At 29.0% G+C, this 18,479-nt stretch overlaps 6 protein-coding genes across 7 annotated transcripts; 3 read left to right on the top strand and 3 right to left on the bottom strand.

Annotated features, from left to right (window-relative positions):
• Positions 1–975: 975 nt before the first annotated feature.
• On the bottom strand, positions 976–1,495 carry LOC113792456 (dynein light chain Tctex-type 1-like). Its single transcript, XM_027342343.2, has one exon. The coding sequence runs from the start codon at positions 1,493–1,495 to the stop codon at positions 1,169–1,171; it is 327 nt and encodes a 108-aa protein (XP_027198144.1). The 3' UTR covers positions 976–1,168.
• Positions 1,495–2,555, bottom strand: LOC113792455 (uncharacterized protein KIAA1143 homolog). Its single transcript, XM_075819722.1, has 4 exons — positions 2,313–2,555; positions 2,127–2,247; positions 1,704–2,057; positions 1,495–1,638 (listed from the first exon to the last, which is right to left on the bottom strand). The coding sequence occupies exons 1-3, from the start codon at positions 2,424–2,426 to the stop codon at positions 1,798–1,800; spliced, it is 495 nt and encodes a 164-aa protein (XP_075675837.1). The 5' UTR covers positions 2,427–2,555; the 3' UTR covers positions 1,495–1,638; positions 1,704–1,797.
• A 3,459-nt stretch (positions 2,556–6,014) lies between these two features.
• Positions 6,015–9,089, bottom strand: LOC113792452 (ribonuclease P protein subunit p40-like). 2 transcript variants are annotated; one of them, XM_075819719.1, is made up of 3 exons: positions 8,917–9,089; positions 6,982–7,144; positions 6,015–6,913 (listed from the first exon to the last, which is right to left on the bottom strand). In XM_075819719.1, the coding sequence occupies exons 2-3, from the start codon at positions 7,079–7,081 to the stop codon at positions 6,015–6,017; spliced, it is 999 nt and encodes a 332-aa protein (XP_075675834.1). In that variant the 5' UTR covers positions 7,082–7,144; positions 8,917–9,089. The 2 variants fall into 2 exon arrangements, with proteins under 2 accessions (XP_075675834.1, XP_027198140.2); XM_027342339.2 differs by lacking the exon at positions 8,917–9,089 and having other exon boundaries at positions 6,982–7,353.
• Positions 9,090–9,904: 815 nt separating this feature from the next.
• Positions 9,905–12,699, top strand: LOC113792451 (sulfhydryl oxidase 1-like). The gene is made up of 3 exons (XM_027342338.2): positions 9,905–10,691; positions 10,784–11,007; positions 11,081–12,699. The coding sequence occupies exons 1-3, from the start codon at positions 10,211–10,213 to the stop codon at positions 12,548–12,550; spliced, it is 2,175 nt and encodes a 724-aa protein (XP_027198139.2). The 5' UTR covers positions 9,905–10,210; the 3' UTR covers positions 12,551–12,699.
• Positions 12,700–12,779: 80 nt separating this feature from the next.
• Positions 12,780–13,854, top strand: LOC113792454 (polyglutamine-binding protein 1-like). Its single transcript, XM_027342341.2, has 2 exons — positions 12,780–13,183; positions 13,243–13,854. The coding sequence occupies exons 1-2, from the start codon at positions 12,852–12,854 to the stop codon at positions 13,640–13,642; spliced, it is 732 nt and encodes a 243-aa protein (XP_027198142.2). The 5' UTR covers positions 12,780–12,851; the 3' UTR covers positions 13,643–13,854.
• Positions 13,855–13,974: 120 nt separating this feature from the next.
• Sf3b2 (splicing factor 3b subunit 2) lies at positions 13,975–18,365 on the top strand. The gene is made up of 4 exons (XM_027342336.2): positions 13,975–14,273; positions 14,400–16,125; positions 16,551–17,795; positions 17,855–18,365. Exons 1-4 carry the CDS (start codon positions 14,192–14,194, stop codon positions 18,258–18,260), a joined length of 3,459 nt encoding a protein of 1,152 aa, XP_027198137.2. The 5' UTR covers positions 13,975–14,191; the 3' UTR covers positions 18,261–18,365.
• Positions 18,366–18,479: the final 114 nt, after the last annotated feature.

Raw genomic sequence — 18,479 nt, 5'->3', positions numbered from 1 at the left:
GTTTTCAATATATTGAAAATATTTACGTCCGAGCACGCGAATAATTTTTATTATTAAGAAGAAAAAAAAAATGAATTATATGCGGAGGCGGTGGCTGGCTTTGGAGTGAGTGTGTTTTTTAGTGTGTGTATTGACAACACTATTGAATATATTTTCGGCGGGGTTTAACAGTGCGTATTGGGTGGTTGGTTGGTTGGTTGGCGTATCTATGTTTGTTGTGTGTATGTAATTTTGCTAAAGAAAGAAGAAGGAGAAAAAAAAAGAAGAGATTATAAAATGGTTGCATCAATATGAACAACCACCACCACTACCATCACCTTCGACCACCTTTTTAGTTCCAATTGTTGACGATAATGGCGTATTTGTCGAATTTTTCATTCGAAATGATGATGATGATGATTTTCACCAATCTTCTTCAAAATGTAATGTATGTGTATGTGTTTGTTGGGTAAATGAGAAACAAAAAAATTTTGATAGGTCGCTTGGTCGGTTGGTTGGTTGATCGGTCTTTATTTCACGGTGCGCTCTAGTTATTTCATTCATTCATTTATTTGCTTTTACCACCATCATCAACGACAAAGACGACATCGATAAATCCTCTACGCCCCTATACACACACACAAACGTATATAACACATACTCTCAAACACAATTATTATTTTTTCAAAAAAACGGGAAAAAGAAAAAGGACAAAAGCGCCTCGATACGATTAGATTCGGTATTAAAATAAAGGATATATCCAAATGAAGCTGATGATCAATAATGAAAAATGTTTTACGTTTTTTTTTCTTTTGAAAAACTTGACATTTTTCATATTCGAAACATTCGATTCTATATTTACACACCCACATTGCCATACACACACACATTAGGTTTATATAGAATCGAATGTTTCGTTAAGGTCCCAGTTTCTTTTTTTTGCGTTTAGAAAATGAAAGAAATTATCAAAAATTTGAAATGAAAAAACAACGGAAATGGAAAAGAAAATTTGTTTTATTTTAAATAAATTATTAAATCTGTGTGTGTTATTTTTTTTATGAATCAGCAACAATATTTCAATGAATAAATACAAAAAATGGATTTTTTTTTTGGGGGGAAATTCACGGTGACCAGAGAAAAACAGGAAGTTGAATCAGATGATGGCGCAAACAGAAAAAAAAATTGATAATCACAATGAAACAATAAAAAGATGTACAATACAATGAAGATGTTTATTTTCCCAACGTATATTCAAATATTGATCATTTGATTGATTCCAATAACAACGTGATGTTGCTGAAATACCGGCACCATTTTTTTGTACAATTGAACATGATACAATATATTTAAAATGATTACCATTTAATTGTATTAAACGTTGTACAATTTGTTCACAAATTGAATCATTCCAATTAGCTACATCCGAATGTTTATATGGTTCATTCGATATAACTGTTTCGATTACATTTTTAGCTAAAGAATTGATTTCATCATTATTCATTGTTGCTTCGGGCATTGTTTGTTTGTTTTTTTGGAAATTTACTATTCACACAATTTTTTTAGTCTGGTTTTTTATCTGGAAAAGTTGAAAATAGATCGAGAATAAATAGATAAAAACTGTTGAATGAAAATTATTTTCATTCAAAAAAATACCATCAGCTGTGTACAAATCAAATTGTAAATGAAAAAAATATTCCTGATGACAAAATAATAATAATACTCACTCGTTTAATATGATGATTTTATACGAGTAAAGTTTTCTTCGAACAAAATGAAAAGTTTGGTTTATACAATGACAAATATTTGACAATTAATCGCTTAATCTTCATCATTATCATCGTCATCATCAAATGATAAAAGACTGGAATTTTTTACCTTTTTAATCTTATCTTTGTTCATCAAATTCGAACGAAAATTCATCGTTGATGATGATGATGAATTTATTGTTTTCTTTGTCGTTTGAAATGTTGATGTTGAGCCTTGTTGTTGATCATCATTATCGTTGATTTTTGATTTATCTGGTTTTTTAAAAATTATTCGCTGTTCAAGTAATTCTTCATCTTTTTTGAATTCTTTTTCTAAATGAATTTGAATTTGTGGATGAGATCATTTTCAAAACAAAAAAAATGTATGCATGAAAAACAAACCTTGTTTTGTTTGTTCTTTGAAATTTTCCAATTCTTTTTCAGTAATTCCGGATGATTCTTCCACCACATAAACAGGTTCTTCATCACGATATTCTAAATCTTTTTTGTCAAGTTTTTCTTTCTATAGTAATTTCCCGAGAAATCGAATCAATCACGGTTTTTGAAAAAAAATTCATATTTTCAAACCTTTGTATCGATGGTGACAAAATCCTTCTGTATGCCCATTTGATTTTTCATTTTTTTCAAAAATGATGGCTCTTCTGGTTTAGCAAATTCAATGTTACGTTTTCGTTGTGCCATTATTCAAATTGAATTTTTTCCGATAAAAATACACACAATTACGGCCGATGCAGATTTTCTGGATCACCAATGAAAAAAGAAATCCAAATGGCTAAATCGACATACGTATGCTTGTTTTGATGGAAATAGTTTTAAAGAAGGAAATTCGAAAAAAAAACAAAAATTTTTTTATTCAAAATTTTTTTTCTGTTTGTAAAAAATCAAATAATTTTTCAAGTTTAATTTGAATTTCATTATCCAAATCTGAATGTTTCATTTGAATTTCGTTAGCTAAAAATTCAATCAATTTTTCATAATCTTTTCGAACATCATTATCATCTTGATCATTTTGTTGAACAAATTCCACATAAAATTTTTCAATTACAAATATAAATCTATCCAACCATGTATGACGATTATGTATGGGAACAATGAATAAATTTTCAATAAATTTTTTAGTTAATGATGACCATAACTTGGGTAAATATTTTTCAAATATTTTCAAATCATATATACAACTTATTGTATAAATTGAATATGATTGTACTTTATGATTAACTGAATTTAAAAATGTTTGATATAATGTATTCATTATTCGGTCGATCAAATCATCAACCTTACATAATTTGATAAAATTTTCCATTGGAAATAAATATGAAAATCCAATACAAATATTCCATTGAAGTTTATAGGATTTTTTTTCCGCCAATATTTCATTCATATATTTAATCATTTTGATTGGAATTTCTTGATTTATTTGAATTTCATTCGATTGATCTGAAGAATTTTGTTTGCTCAATATCAAATAAATGATCAATGATGAATTTCTAACCAAATTTATCAACATATCATCCGTTGAATTTGTTAATTTTGAATGAAATTTTTCTAATATTTCTAAAATATTAACAAAATATTTCAATTCAATCGATGATTGTAATGATTCACTTTTTTTAACATTATCCAATATATTTGCCAATGACCAAAGTATATGTTCAAATAGAAATATTTGTTTTTTTCTTGCCATCATCATTTGATAATAATTATCCGATTGATTCAATACATCCATTATACAAATATCGATTAAATCTAAAATCAATGTTAAATCATTGGAAAAACAATTATATGATTGCAATATACTTAAACAACGAATTGATGTTGATTTTGTATAGATCCAAAGATCCGTTTCTTCATTATCAATATTTTGTTGTTTGTTGTTATCATCATAATCATGATGATTATCAATTTTTGCTAATGAAATTAATATCGATATAATTTCAAAATGAATATTTTCATTAAATAATTTAAAAATATTTTCCGGTATTATAGATAAAACATTGATTAATGTTATTTGTGATGAATTCTGTATAATCAATGGATTTTGTTCTTTCAATGCAAGATGAAATATTTTTGTTGAAATTATCTTCAAATACCATTGTTTAATGAAATTTTCTTGTTCATTAAGATTGGCAAAAATTTTATAATCATCTTCATCATCACAAGTGGTGGTGGATAAATCCTTGAAAAACAAACCAATCGTATGTATAAATTTACACATTAATGTTTGCAATACGGAATTATTATATGCTTTATCCATTTCAATAATTTTGAATGAAATTTTCATAAAAAACATTTCTACATTAAATTTTTCAATACATTTTTTCGATAATAATTTTCGAGCAAATTTATAATGTCTTAGTATCGATATAAATAATTTTATCGATTCAATAATCAATAAAATATAATCTTGATTATCAATAAATTCATAACAATGTTTAAATATTTTATTCATTGTAATTCGACCGGATTCCGTTTCGAATATCCATGATTCTAAACCAGGTGGAATTGTTGACAAACTAAAAATCTTTACATATAATGCTAATGATAAATTCTTAATCTGTGTTACTTTATTATCAATCATATAACAATTTTGATTGAATAATTGATTCAGAATTTCATCATCCGAAAGTTTATGATATGGTGTTATCGATATTATTAATGATAATATTTTATATAAAAGTATTAATATTGAACAATTATTTTCTTTCAATAGTATGTAATGAAAAAATCGATGTAATTCTTTAATCATTGTTGCCAATGAAACTGATATCGGTGTAAATGATGATGATGATTTACCACCACTAATTGTTGTTGTTGTTGTTGAATCTTGTACTAAAATCTGTACATATTGTTTACTATAATCAAAAAAATTAAACATAAAATTTAATGCAGATATTCGTACACTATTTGATGTATCATTTGAAATGGTTGTCAAAACACTAAATTGAGTAGAATCATTTAATGGCCATGATAAATTTGTATCGGGAAATAAAAATGACCAAAATCCAAATATTGTACGAATATCGAATATATCGAGCGATACACGTAAACATTCATAGGAAAACATTCGAATTTTTACAAAACTTTTCCTATTCTGATGTTCCCGTCGTAATGATAATATTGTATCTTTGGTTGAAATTGTTGATTCATCCAATTCTGATGATGAATATTCTGATGTAGATAAATTCGATGATTCGATTGTTGTTGTTGGTGTTGTTGTTGATGATGATGGTAAATGAGTATCATCAAAAATTTCATCATTATCAAATTTATTATTGTTATTTCGTCGTTTTCTACCATTATTATCTTTAATCATAAATTGACTTAAAGGTGATGGATATAAATTAACCGGGAATGATTCCAGATCATATTTAGAAAGACCATAATACATAAAACAACGTAATATTCCAATTAATTTACCCGAAACATTTGTTTTACGTAAATTATTACCATAGATTATTGTAAATTTTGAACAAAATAAATAAATACATTTTAAAAGTAATAAACATGATGAATTTAATGTAATAATATTATTTTGTTGTTGTTGTTGATTATTACCAGATGATAATTTACAAATCATAATTTTTATCTGAATCAAATGATCAATTAAATGTTCAAGAATATCGGCAAATAATGTTGATTCATTAATTATTTTTGTCGCTTTTAATAGAATATAAAATGATTTTAACATTAAATATTGTAAATTAAATAAATCTTCATTATAATTATCAACATTATTTAATAATGTTTTAATATCGAATAGAAATTGATTTAATCTGGATAATTCTTGACTAAAATCATCGATATTATTATCATCATCATGTTTGATTGAGGATTTATTCGATTCCATAAATGAATGTAAACTTTCCAATAAAACTACGATTCGTTTAGAATCTTTTGCATCCTGAACCGATAGATTATTAAGACCGGTAAAAATAACTGTTAATTCTTCACGTAAAAATGAACATTTTTTATTCAAATTTGGGTCATTTGATTTGGATTTTGTTGATGAAATATTTTGTCGACGGCCATGGCCTCCTCTTCCTCCTCTATATCGTCTATCTTGATTCATTTTATTCACAAAATTATTATATTCACTAATCAAAAACAACAACAAATTGACTTGGAGAAAGATTTTTAATTGTCAAAAAAACAACAAAAACAAAATTTAAAAAAAAAGAAAAATCATATGAAAATTATGCAACATGTGTGTGTGTGTGTGTAAATAATCGAAAAACAATCGATACATCGCGATAGTGAATTTCAATCGAATTAGAATTTTTCAATTCCATAATCATAATCATCACTTTGGCACCAAATTAATCTAAACATTGAATTCAAAACACTAAAACCATATAGATTTTCTCCCGAAAGATGTTTATAATGTTCATTATTTGTTCCTGACCAACATTGTGGATTGTTTTCAAATCCATGTACAATCATTGCATTCACCATTAAAGAAGAATCCGTTTGATCAAAATTAAAAATAAAAGGTTTAAGTGTTTCGATTAATTTCTTTACATTTTTGCTGATAAAAAATCCATCAATTTGAACACCATATAGTAAATTGTTTGGTTTGGCAACAGGAATCGATTGTGATGTATCCAATTGAAATGTCGATACTTCAAGATCGTTTGTTTGACATTTTATCTGAGCCATTTGTGCTGAACACCATTCAATAAAATCGGCCAATTCATTTTCATCAACATTTTCAATATTTGTTATTGTTTTTACATTGAAAATTCTATCCACTTGTTGATAAAATGAACGATAATTTGGAATACATTTTTCGATTGTCATTTTGGAAATGATCGGATCATTCGAATTTTTTTGCTGTTTTAAATATTGAAAATATTCTTCCAATGAATTTGGTGAAATATTTGACATTTCATGATTATTATTTGGTTCCCATTTAAGTATAACATTAAATGTTAAACATGAACGTCGTAAACATTCATCAATACGTTTATAATGACGTTTCGATGGTTTGAAAAATGGTTTATCCAAATCGATTACAATACGATATTTTGGTGTTAAACATTTTGTACGATTCATAATCGATTCCTTGCCAATAATACCTAATCGATGATATGTTTGCGAATTCAGTGATAATAATATACGTTTTCGATCAATAATGGCCATTGTATTTTCAGTATTAACATCTTGATCGACTATTTAAGAAGGAAAAATTTCAACATTTTTTGATTTTTCAAAACGAAACTTTGATGAATAAACTCACCCGACAAACCATAAACATTGCCATTATTCCAATAAGTTTGGATAAATTCATCTTGAATCAATAGAAAAATTGGTAGATTTTTTACGAATAAAAATCCCATTTCATTATGATCAACGAGGAAATTTTTCACCTGTTGTTGAAACAAAATATTTGTTGAAAATATCTGTATTGAACGACCATATAAATGATTATCAATAATTTTATCAATTTCATCGTCATTATCATTATCTGTAATTCTAATCAATCGAGAACTTGGTATTGGTGAAAAATTTGACCAATATGAATCGGTCATTTTGTGTTTTTAAATAATTTTCAAAAAAAGAAGAAAATCCTCCGCGGGTAAAATCACATGGCAAAATTCTATTAAAAAAACACTTTTCCACACAAACAACAGATGGCGTCCAAGTTTGAATTTTTTTTTTTTTTTTTGATTCGAATGAATTTTCATTCGAATCTTGAAACCTGAATGGTGAAACTTGCGAAAAAAAAGGTGAAATTTTTTCAACAAAAACTTCACCGAAATGAAATTTATTTTTATTCATCAAACGAACGAACAAACGAAAAAATCGGAAATGAAAACTTTACATTCAAGTGTTTTTTATTATTATTATCACTTTCATTCATTTGTTACAATTGATTTTTTGTTTTGTTTCCAACATTTGTCCAACAAACGATATAATATCGTTGTCGATTGAATTGAAAATTGCTAAAAATATCTTTTCTTTGAACCGATTGGTAACGGATCCGAATTTTCAATTGTTTTTTTTATTATTATTCAATTTTAAATGCAGGATATTTTTTCAAAACCAGAGAAACATCCAGAAAAAAAAATTGAATTTTTTTTGTTGTTGTTGTTGAAAATGTTTCGTTTAGGAACAACAAAAAAATTTCCGTTTTTTTCATCTCGAAAACATCCTTGTTGTTCAAACAAATCAAAAATCGATCAAATCAAAAAATACAAAAATCAATACGGATGATGATGACAGTGGTAATCATCGATTTAATCGAAATTTCAAAACAACAATAATGATGGTAGGATGTTTGCTTGTTTATAAATATTATAAAATGAAAGGGTTTTGAAATGAATCGATTTTTTGTTGTTGTTGTTGTTGAAAAATCGACATCCGACAAGATATAAAATTCAAATTTATCATCATCATCATTATTCACAGATATTTGATGCTTGATGATGGCGGTGATGATGAATGAATGAATGATGGTCATAATCATAATGTTTATTTCCGTTGTAGAAAAAAAATATATGTTTAAATTATATATGATCAATACCTGAAAATACTACCTGTTGTTATTTGTGAATGGTTTATTACCAAAACAAAATTGTAATAATAAATAATAAAGAAAATGGTCATCACGAATCTTTTATCTGTTTTCTTCATATGAATTGAACAGGGGAACCATCATCATCATCATCATCATTGTTTTCATTGTGAATTGGGCAACAAAAAAAAAGATTTCATTTCATTTCGAATTTAATGAGCCGATGAAAATATTAAGGAGAAAAAAAAAGTGAAAATAGGATGCAAGAAGAAAATCACACTTTTATCATTGTAAAAAAACATTGTTGTTTTTTCATTTCATTTCATTTCGATGGATATCCGTGATATGTTGCTGTAAATTCATTTCGGTTTGTTGTTGTTGTTGATTAAAATGTCAAAATCAGAGTTTGTAGAAATCTTGATCACATTTTGATTCTGTTATATTTGATGATTCTTTTTGTTGAACAACACCTGTTAAAAAAGAAGCCGTTCTTTTTTTTGTGCAAACACACAGTTTTAAAAGAAATTATTTCAATGAAAATTTCCCCATCCTTTTTTGTTTGTTGCTTTTCTGTCACTCTTCAAAATCATTTTCATCATCATCATCATCGATTGATCGGTGGCAACAAGTTGCAACAAAAAATAAAAAAATACTTACAAAAATAATGATATTTGATGATGATAATACAGTAGTTGTTTTGTCTCTCTCTCTTTCTCTCTCTCCTTTCTGCTTTTATTTCAGGAAAGAAACTATACATTTACACAACAGAACATTCAGAACCAATAATTGTCAATCAAAGAAAAGAAATAAAAAAGTGAGAGAGAGAGATCGAAAGAAATAAATGACACGAATTGTCGCGTATTTATCATCATTATCATCATCAAAGAGAAACGAAACAAATTTTACTTTATTTTTCGACGAACAAAAATCATGAATCTCATCAAATTGATCTTTTGTTGTGTTATATTCAATTTAACATGTTGAAAACAACAACAAAACAAAACTTTTAAAAAACAAAACTTAAAAAAAAATTTCAAAAATCCATGATTCTTTGATCATTTTCGAATGTTTTGTTTGCTTCTGTGCTGTGTGTGTGTGTGCGTGCGTGTTGTTGTTAATAAAAACGTTCGAAACGAGCATGCTTATTAAACAAACAGTTAAAAAAAAAAGCTCAACGTGTGTTGTTTATATGCAAGAAGAGAAGATAATTACCATTTTTTTTTTTGACAACGACAACAGCAAAAAGTTAATTAAATTTTCATCAACCAAAAAGAACAATGTGTGATGTATGATTGCCTCAATCATCGAATCATCATCAAAAACAAAACATTTTTATAAAGATGATGATTTTGTTTGGTTTTGTTGCCATTTCGCTTCATTGATTTGATTATCAAATATCAAAAAAACACAGAGAAAAAAGGACGATTTGAATACGTGCCTTTTCTGTCGTTTGGTTCATCAACAACAACAACAACATTGATGAAATTGGTAAAATTGAAGAATCATCTTTGCAACAAAAAAAATGAACATCGTCAGCAAAAAAAAAAAGTTTTCAATGTTTTTTCTCTGTTAATTATCATCCAGGTTTTTTTTTAAAAAAAAAATCGATAACATCGGCTTTCAAGTATATTTCTAATCAACCCAAAAAATCTTATCAAATTTAATCAACAACAGCAAAAAAAAAAAATGTAGAGAAACAAGCATTTTAAAGCAAAAAATTTTGTTTTTTATTTCATTTGATTCAGTTTCACCAATCGATTATTTTGTGAAATAAGCTCTCTCTCTGTGTGTGTGTAACTGCTCTGTGTACCTGTGTTTGTTCATCACTTGTATTTTTTGATTGATTGATTTAATATTGATTGATTGTGTTTTCTGTTTGTTTGTTTTTTTTCCGGTGGAAACATTCATTCATCATTCATCATAGTTTGTAGTTTTTTTTTTGTAGTTAATAATGGAATCATCATCATCATCGTTAAACATCGATTCACATCGATCATCATCATCATTACCATTGTTATCATTGTTATTTCTATTATTATTATCATTATCATCAACAACAACAAACAATTTGGTTCAAGGTTTTCCAGCATCATCATCATCATTGTATACATCGGCTGATTCAGGTGTAAATATTTTATATACAACAAATATAACCGATTTTATTGTTAATCAACATCAAGATGGTCGTAAAATTCAATTTATACAATTTTTCAATACATATTGTGGTCATTGTCAAGCATTTGCACCATTATTTAAACAATTTTTACAATCAACCATACATCGTTGGTCGAATGTTGTTGATTTTGCCGTATTGGATTGTGCAAATGAGGTGAATGCTGATGCATGTAGACATTATAATATTGAATTATATCCAACATTACGAACATTTTGGCTGCGACCAAAATTAACTGATTTAGGTGAAGATTTTCCTTGTAAGTTTAACATTGTAAAAAAAATTTCTTGTTTTTCATTTTATCACTGGGATAATTTTGTTTTTCATTACCCTTTTTTTCTTCAAAATCAGTACATCATTGGACTTCGGCAGCCGATTTACGACAAAGTTTTATTGGATGGCTTTCAGATCAATATGAAAAACATAATATCAATGATATTCCAAAACATTGGCCAAATTTTCTTCCATTAAAAGTTGAAAATAAAGAACAATTATTTGAAAAACTTGATATTGATAATGATCATCGTCCTGTATTGATTATTGTTGAAAAAAATGATTCATTATTCGGACAAGAGGTACATTCTTTGTTATTTTAGATATATGAATTTTTTCTGATTGAAAATTTTTTCTCTTTTATATTTAACATAGTTAATGATGAATTTTTCATTGCACACAAATGAATTACGTATATTTCGTATGGAAGAATCATCGGATAATAAACATTTATTACAATTATCCGATCAAAATCAATCGAATGCATTGGAAAAAATATCCTTACCATTTTTATATGTTATAACACCGGAAAATCATCAGATTAAAGTTATACCGAAACCAATAATGTCAGATGAAGATGATGGTATATTTATGACAAAATTAATTGCTAAAGATTTTGTTAAAAATTATGATCATGAAGAAATGAATTTAAAGAAAACTAATGATGATGAAACATTACCAGATCAATCAACAGTTGTTGTAAAATATTCAACAAGAATATACATGTCTGATTTACATAATGCTATTCGTTATGCATTATTTCATGAAGTTCCATTAAAACAATATCTTAATCAAGAACAAACAAATAGTTTAATTCGTTTATTGAATGTACTTTATGAAAGTTTTCGATTTCAAAATGATAAAACAAAACAATTTATTAAACATTTTCATGATTGGTTGGTTAAACATTCGAATCGTAATGCACGATCATCACGATCAGGTAAATCATCATTACATAATAATGATATGGTTATCGATACTAAAGATATGTTAACAACAATGAATATGTATGAAGAATATTATCATTTTCCTGAACAAAAACCATGGAAAGCATGTGCAGTAATATCTGATGGATATCATCGATCATATCCATGTTCATTATGGACATTATTTCATGTACTAACTGTTGCTGAATATCGTCGTACATTACAAACAAAACAATGGTTATCATTACATCCAACATTATATGCAATGCGTGAATATATACGGAATTTTTTCGGCTGTACTGAATGTTCAATGCATTTTACAAAAATGTCAAGTATGCTTGAAAATGAATTAACATATCCAAATTCATCGGTATTATGGTTATGGCGTGCACATAATCGTGTTAATGCACGATTAAAAGGATCAAGATCAGAAGATCCACGATTGCCTAAACGACAATTTCCATTATATAATGAATGTAATGAATGTTATCGTAAACAACCACCAGATGATTTGAATTTATGGAAAAATTCAACCAAATATATTGAATATTATGATGAAACAAAAATATTACAATTTCTAGTCAATTTTTATGCATCCGAAAGAATTATTCTTGATGATTCAGAATTTAATGATCAACAACAACAACAACAACCACAACAAAAACAATCACTCATTGATTTTGATCATCCAATAATGATAACAGATAATGATGATTCTGTAACTAATCATGCAACCAAACCAAGAAGTAAAATACTCATGCTTGTTTCAAGTCCATTCACACAAACAGATATAAATCTTATATTTGTATTCTATGTTGTTTCAATAATTTTATTATTATCAATATTTGTTTATGTACGTTCTAGGCGTAATATTTTTCATAAAGTTTTCAATTTGAATGGTAAACAAAGAGTTTATTGAAAACAAACATTTTTTTTTCTTTTCAAACAAAAAAAAAAAAAAAAATATTACAAACATTCAAATGTGATTTCCAACAATTGGTACAGTATCTGTATGCGTTTTTTTTATTTATTTATTTTTCTGTTTTTTTTTCCTAATTATTTTTCCCGGTTGTTTTTGATTTTTCGAGAATAAAGAAAAATTTGAAAAAAAAATCCGTCATCTCATTTATGAACGATAGTTTTTCTTTCTTTTTTTTCCAAAAAAAAACTCACCGATTGAAAATTAATTTTTTCGCCAGAAAATACTTTTTATCATCAAAATGTCAAAATTACCACCTGCATTAGCAGCACGTTTAGCTAAACGTGGTCTATTGGAAAAACAATTACCATCGACAATTGAACATGAAGAAGTTATTGCTGAAGATTATGATGAAACACCTAAACAAGAATTTATTCAATTGAAAACAATCGATACGGTTATTGGTTGTCCAAATAAATATAATATTTATCATAATTGTACAAGTTTTTGTGCAAAAAAATACGCCGATATACGAACCGAACCGAATAAACGTATTCGTAAAATATTTGCTAAACTTTTGAAAAAATATCCATTAAAAGATTCAGTATGGGAACAAGTTTATGAACCAGGATTGTAAGTATGAAGAATATTTTATCTGTTTTTTTTTGACTAAATGTTCTTTAAACATATAGACAAACATTTTATTTTTGGAATACAGAAACTGATCAGGTTTCTTGGTTACCACCAAATCATCCAGATTCAAAAATATCAATATCAGCAGAAAAACTTCGTCGATTAGTACGAGATGATCATAATGATGATGAAAATGAAAGTAGTGATGAAAAAGAATCAACGAAAAATGATTCAAACGACGATGAAAATGATGAAGATGATGACGACGACGATGATGATGATAGTGATAATGATAATTCTGATGAAGATGAAGATGAAGACAATGATTCAGATGAACCTAAACAAAGTGGAGTGAAAAAATTACGTAGGATGGTTGAAAATCGAAATCGATTAGATCCAATGGATCCAGCTTCATATTCAGATATTCCACGTGGTAAATGGTCAGATGGATTAAGGTAAAATTCTTGGATAGAATTTTATTTATTCGAATTCTCCTAAAATCGAATCGTATACCATTTTGACACTGACATCTATGGCCAATGTTTATCACTAAAAATGTGGGCGTGTAAACGATTGTTTTTTCCCCCGATTGTTTTTGTAATTTATAATTTGTAAAAAAAAATTATTTCTAATTTTAATTTAAATAACAAAAAATTAATTTTGTTTGATAATGATGGCTATGCGAAAATTCTATTAAAATTTTAAGTAAAAGAAATTGAAAAATATTATCATCATTCACTTATATCGATTGTTTACGATTCGATAGTGAGTGAATGTGGATTCGATGGTATCTGGATCGATCGAATGTGGTCAATCGAGATCTCAATAGACCGCTTTTTTTTTGTTGTTGATTACATGTGCGCTAATACTTTTGACTTGATTAACCAAACAACAACAAAAAAAAAAAATCTATTTTTAGACATATACATTCGATAGAAACGGATAATTCATTGAATCCTTTAATTAATAGAAAGTGATTAATTTAAAGAAGAAGAAGAATTAAAAAAAATGGTGACCGAAGCTGATTTAATGAAATTCAAAGTGCCCGAATTAAGGCAAAAACTTCAGGAATTGGGTTTACAACCACGCGGTAAGTATTATAACATAATAATGATAATTGTGCTTATCATGCTTATCATCATCATCATTATTATTTTTTTCTTCTTAATCAAAACATTTGATAAACTTAATTTTTTTTTCATAAATTTGATGACAGGTTTGAAAGCCGATCTTGCTAGACAGCTTGCTGATGCATTGAATCAGATCGAATTGCAGCAACAACAACAACAACAACAACGTTTTCAGCAATTCCAGACAAATCAATTATCGGCACAAGTGCTGCTGCCGCAACAACAAATTGACCAGATTCATCATCATCAACAACTTCAACAGCAACATCAGCAGCAAATTTTACTTTTTCAACAACAACAGCAAGCACAACAACAATTACAACAGCAAATGTTGATTCAACAACAACAACAACATCAGCAACAGATCCAATTTCAAGAATATCAGCAAATGCAAATGCAACAACAACAACAAAATTTTGAGCCATATCTTAATCAAATTCATCATCAACAACAACAACAAGCTCCACCAACGCCTCAGCCACAACAACAACAACTTTATATTGTACAACCAACGCAAAGAACAATTCTTGTACAGCCTCCAGAACCAGAATCACAACAACAGCAAACAATTGAAATGCCACAAATGACCGAAACAATGAATAACATTGTTAATATTCCAAATATTCAATCACAATCGCAAATTATATCCGAACAAGAACAACCACAACAATTGATGGAACAGCCGTTACAATTAGTTACTAATATGAACGATCAAGAAATATATTATCAACAACAACAACGACAACAGGAAGAATTGATACAAGAATTTAGAGCAGAACAAGAAATTCATGACGAACCTCAACCGCAAGAATTGGTTCAAGAATCCGATTTAAGTGCAGAACAAGAAATTCTTGATGAACCCGAACAACAAGAATCGGTTCAAGAATCTGAATTAAGACAAGAATTTCTGGCGCAAGAATTGATACCGCATCCTGAAATGAAATCAGAGCAAGAACAACCACACCAAGAATTACAAGAAGAACCTCAATTCAAATCAACTGAAGACAATTCTATTGATCAGCAAATTTTATTCGATAATGCTGTTGATGATCAAATAAATGAAAAGATTGATGAACAAAAACAACAACAACAAGATGAAAATGAAGAAAAATCAAATGAATCGGAAAAATCTGATCAACAAAATTATGAAGATAGACTTAATGAACAACTGAAAACAGATGATTCAAATGAACCAGAAGTTATTCCATTCGAATCGGAAAATCATGAAACTCATGAAGTAGAATTGGTTGAAAATGAATCAGAACTAGTTCAGGATGTTGATGTGACTAAAAACAATTTAATCGAAAAAATTGAAACAGAAATTGTCGATACTAATAAACAGGATTCAAATGAAATGATAGATGGCGGTTTTTCAGAGGTGCATGATGAAACAGACCAGCAACAATTATTGCAAACGTTAAATATGACCGAAGAAGAATGGTCTAAATTGAATAAAAATCAGCGTCGTAAATTGAAGAAAAAACATCGAAATAAAATCAAACGTAAAGAACGTGATGAAATTGAACGAAGACGTGAAGATGAACGAAGAAAACAACGTGAACAAATGGAAGCTGAACGAAAACGAAAACAAGAATTGGAAAAAGCTATTGATGATGCAATCAAACAAGAAGATGAAGATGATGATAGAATGGATATTGATGAAGAAGATGCACCAGAAGAGGAAAAAGAACGTAAACGTATGGAAGAAATGGAACGCCGACGACAAGAACAATTAGCTAAACAACGACAACTTGAAGAGGAAGCCGAAAGGGAAAAAGCGAATAAAAAAGACGTTGATAAGATTGAAATTGAGTAAGTTTTAAGCTCCCATTACACGAGCGCAATTGCCGCTGAGGCGGCCAGCATAAATTGTGTTGAGGCCGTCTGCAAAAAAAAAGTTCCTATGTTTTTGCTGTGCCTCAGCTCGAATGGTTTTTCATCGACAAAATAAACAGAAAGATAAATTTGAAAATAATTCGAAATTCGAATGTTTTGCGCCAATGTTCCGTTCATAAACATCATGACAAAACAAGAAATTATTATTCTTGGTGTCGCAACGAAGAACGATCTCAACAACAACATTTGACCGTGTAATAGCTCGAATGAGACCGTCCGATGAGGCCATCTCGCTCCGCCCACATCTCATGTGAAATCTTTGAGGCAATTGCGCTCGTGTAATGGGAGCTTTAGTAAATTCAGTGAAATTTTATGTTAACAACACTTTTTCCTTTAACTAGATATGTACCAGAAGACATGCCTAAAGATTCTGTATATTTGCAATTCCTTAAAGTTTTTGATAAATTTTCAGCTGTCAGTTCAGATGAAGCACGACGGCTGGAACAAGAACGCTTAGCACAGGAATCACGTAATCGGAAAGATGATCGAGCAAAATTGTTGGAATTGAAAAAACCAGTTGAACTTGAATTGAAAGATGACGATGATAAAGATGGTGAAATGGGTGGACAAAGATTGTCGAAGCGTCGAATAAAACAAATGACACGAATGTCTGTTGCTGATCTCAAACAACGAGTGAATCATCCTGAACTGGTTGAAATGCATGATATAACCGCTAAAGATCCGGTCATACTATTGTATTTAAAATCAACCAGAAATACGGTACCTGTTCCTCGGCATTGGTGCTATAAACGAAAATATCTACAAGGAAAACGTGGATTTGAAAAACCGCCATTCAAATTACCGGAATTTATTCGACGAACTGGCATTCAAGAGATGCGTGAAGCTGTACTTGAAAAAGAAGATGCCAAATCATTGAAAACAAAAATGAAGGAAAAAATTCGCCCGAAAATGGGTAAAATTGATATTGATTATCAAAAACTACATGATGCTTTTTTTAAATGGCAAACAAAACCGAAAGTGACCATCCACGGTGATCTGTATTATGAAGGAAAGGAGTTCGAAACACGATTGAAAGATAAGAAACCGGGTGAATTGACCAACGAATTGCGCCAAGCATTAGGAATGCCGACAGGACCAAATGCACATAAATGTCCACCACCATGGTTGATTGCTATGCAACGTTATGGACCACCACCATCGTATCCTAATATAAAAATAGCTGGGCTAAATGCACCAATTCCCGAAGGATGTTGTTTCGGTTATCATGCTGGTGGTTGGGGCAAACCACCTGTTGATGAATATGGTCGTCCATTATATGGTGATGTATTTGGTGTTACTTCGGCAACCAGTGACAATATTCAACCAGATGAAGAAATTGATCGAACGCATTGGGGTGAAATGGAATCTGATGAAGAAGAAGAAGAGGAAGAATCGGAAGAAGAAGACGAAGAAGATGGTGAAAAGAAAGATGCAGAAGATACATCAGGATTGGTTACACCATCGGTCAATGCTGAAGGTCTTGTTACACCAAGCGGAATATCAACTGGTATACCATCCGGTTTAGAAACTCCAGATATGATCGAATTACGTAAACGAAAACAACAAATAGAAGCTGAAATGGAAAGGTTTGTCATTCAATTTGATTGTTTGAATTCTTTGTGTTTAATCAAATTTTTTTCATTAGTGGTGACCAACAACAACAGTTATTCACTGTGATACCCGAAAAAAAGGTGGATCGTTTTGCCAAAGATATGATGGGCTCAATGCACGTATACGATTTTGCATCGTTATCGAAAACTGGTCATACAACTTCATCCAAATCATCATCGAATAATGGAGTAGATGTAGCATTGGATCCAAGTGATCTTGAATCTGGAATTGGTCTGGATTCATCGACAATGGCCGCTAAATATGAACAAACATTGCGTGAAACATCCGGATCAAAAAATCCACATGAAGATCTTTCCGATATGGTGGCCGAACATGCATCGAAACAAAAACGTCGAAAACATGATCATCAAAAACAACAAGAAACAACTAGCGGTTCATCTACATCTAAATCATCGAAAAAATATCAGTTTAAATTCTAGAATTGTTTGCATCAATTATCATTTTTGTAAAATTATCAATCTTTTTTTTCTCATTTATTATAATGCAACAAAATTGAATAAAAAAATGTATTTTTTTTACTTTAAGATTATCATCATCCGAAATTATTTGATGAATATCCCGGCCAAAATTGGCGAGAATACTTCAGAACCAATTTAGTCAAAATAGTAAAATTCTATTGTGTCTATTTATGTACACGT

The sequence above is a fragment of the Dermatophagoides pteronyssinus genome, unplaced genomic scaffold, assembly GCF_027571235.1.
Source record: "Dermatophagoides pteronyssinus isolate colony J.1.1.1.1 unplaced genomic scaffold, Derpt_VIB-CSIC_2022.12 sq0004, whole genome shotgun sequence".
NCBI lineage: Eukaryota > Metazoa > Arthropoda > Arachnida > Sarcoptiformes > Pyroglyphidae > Dermatophagoides > Dermatophagoides pteronyssinus.
Note: the sequence above shows the minus strand (reverse complement) of the source record. Positions and strands in the feature narration are given on the sequence as shown.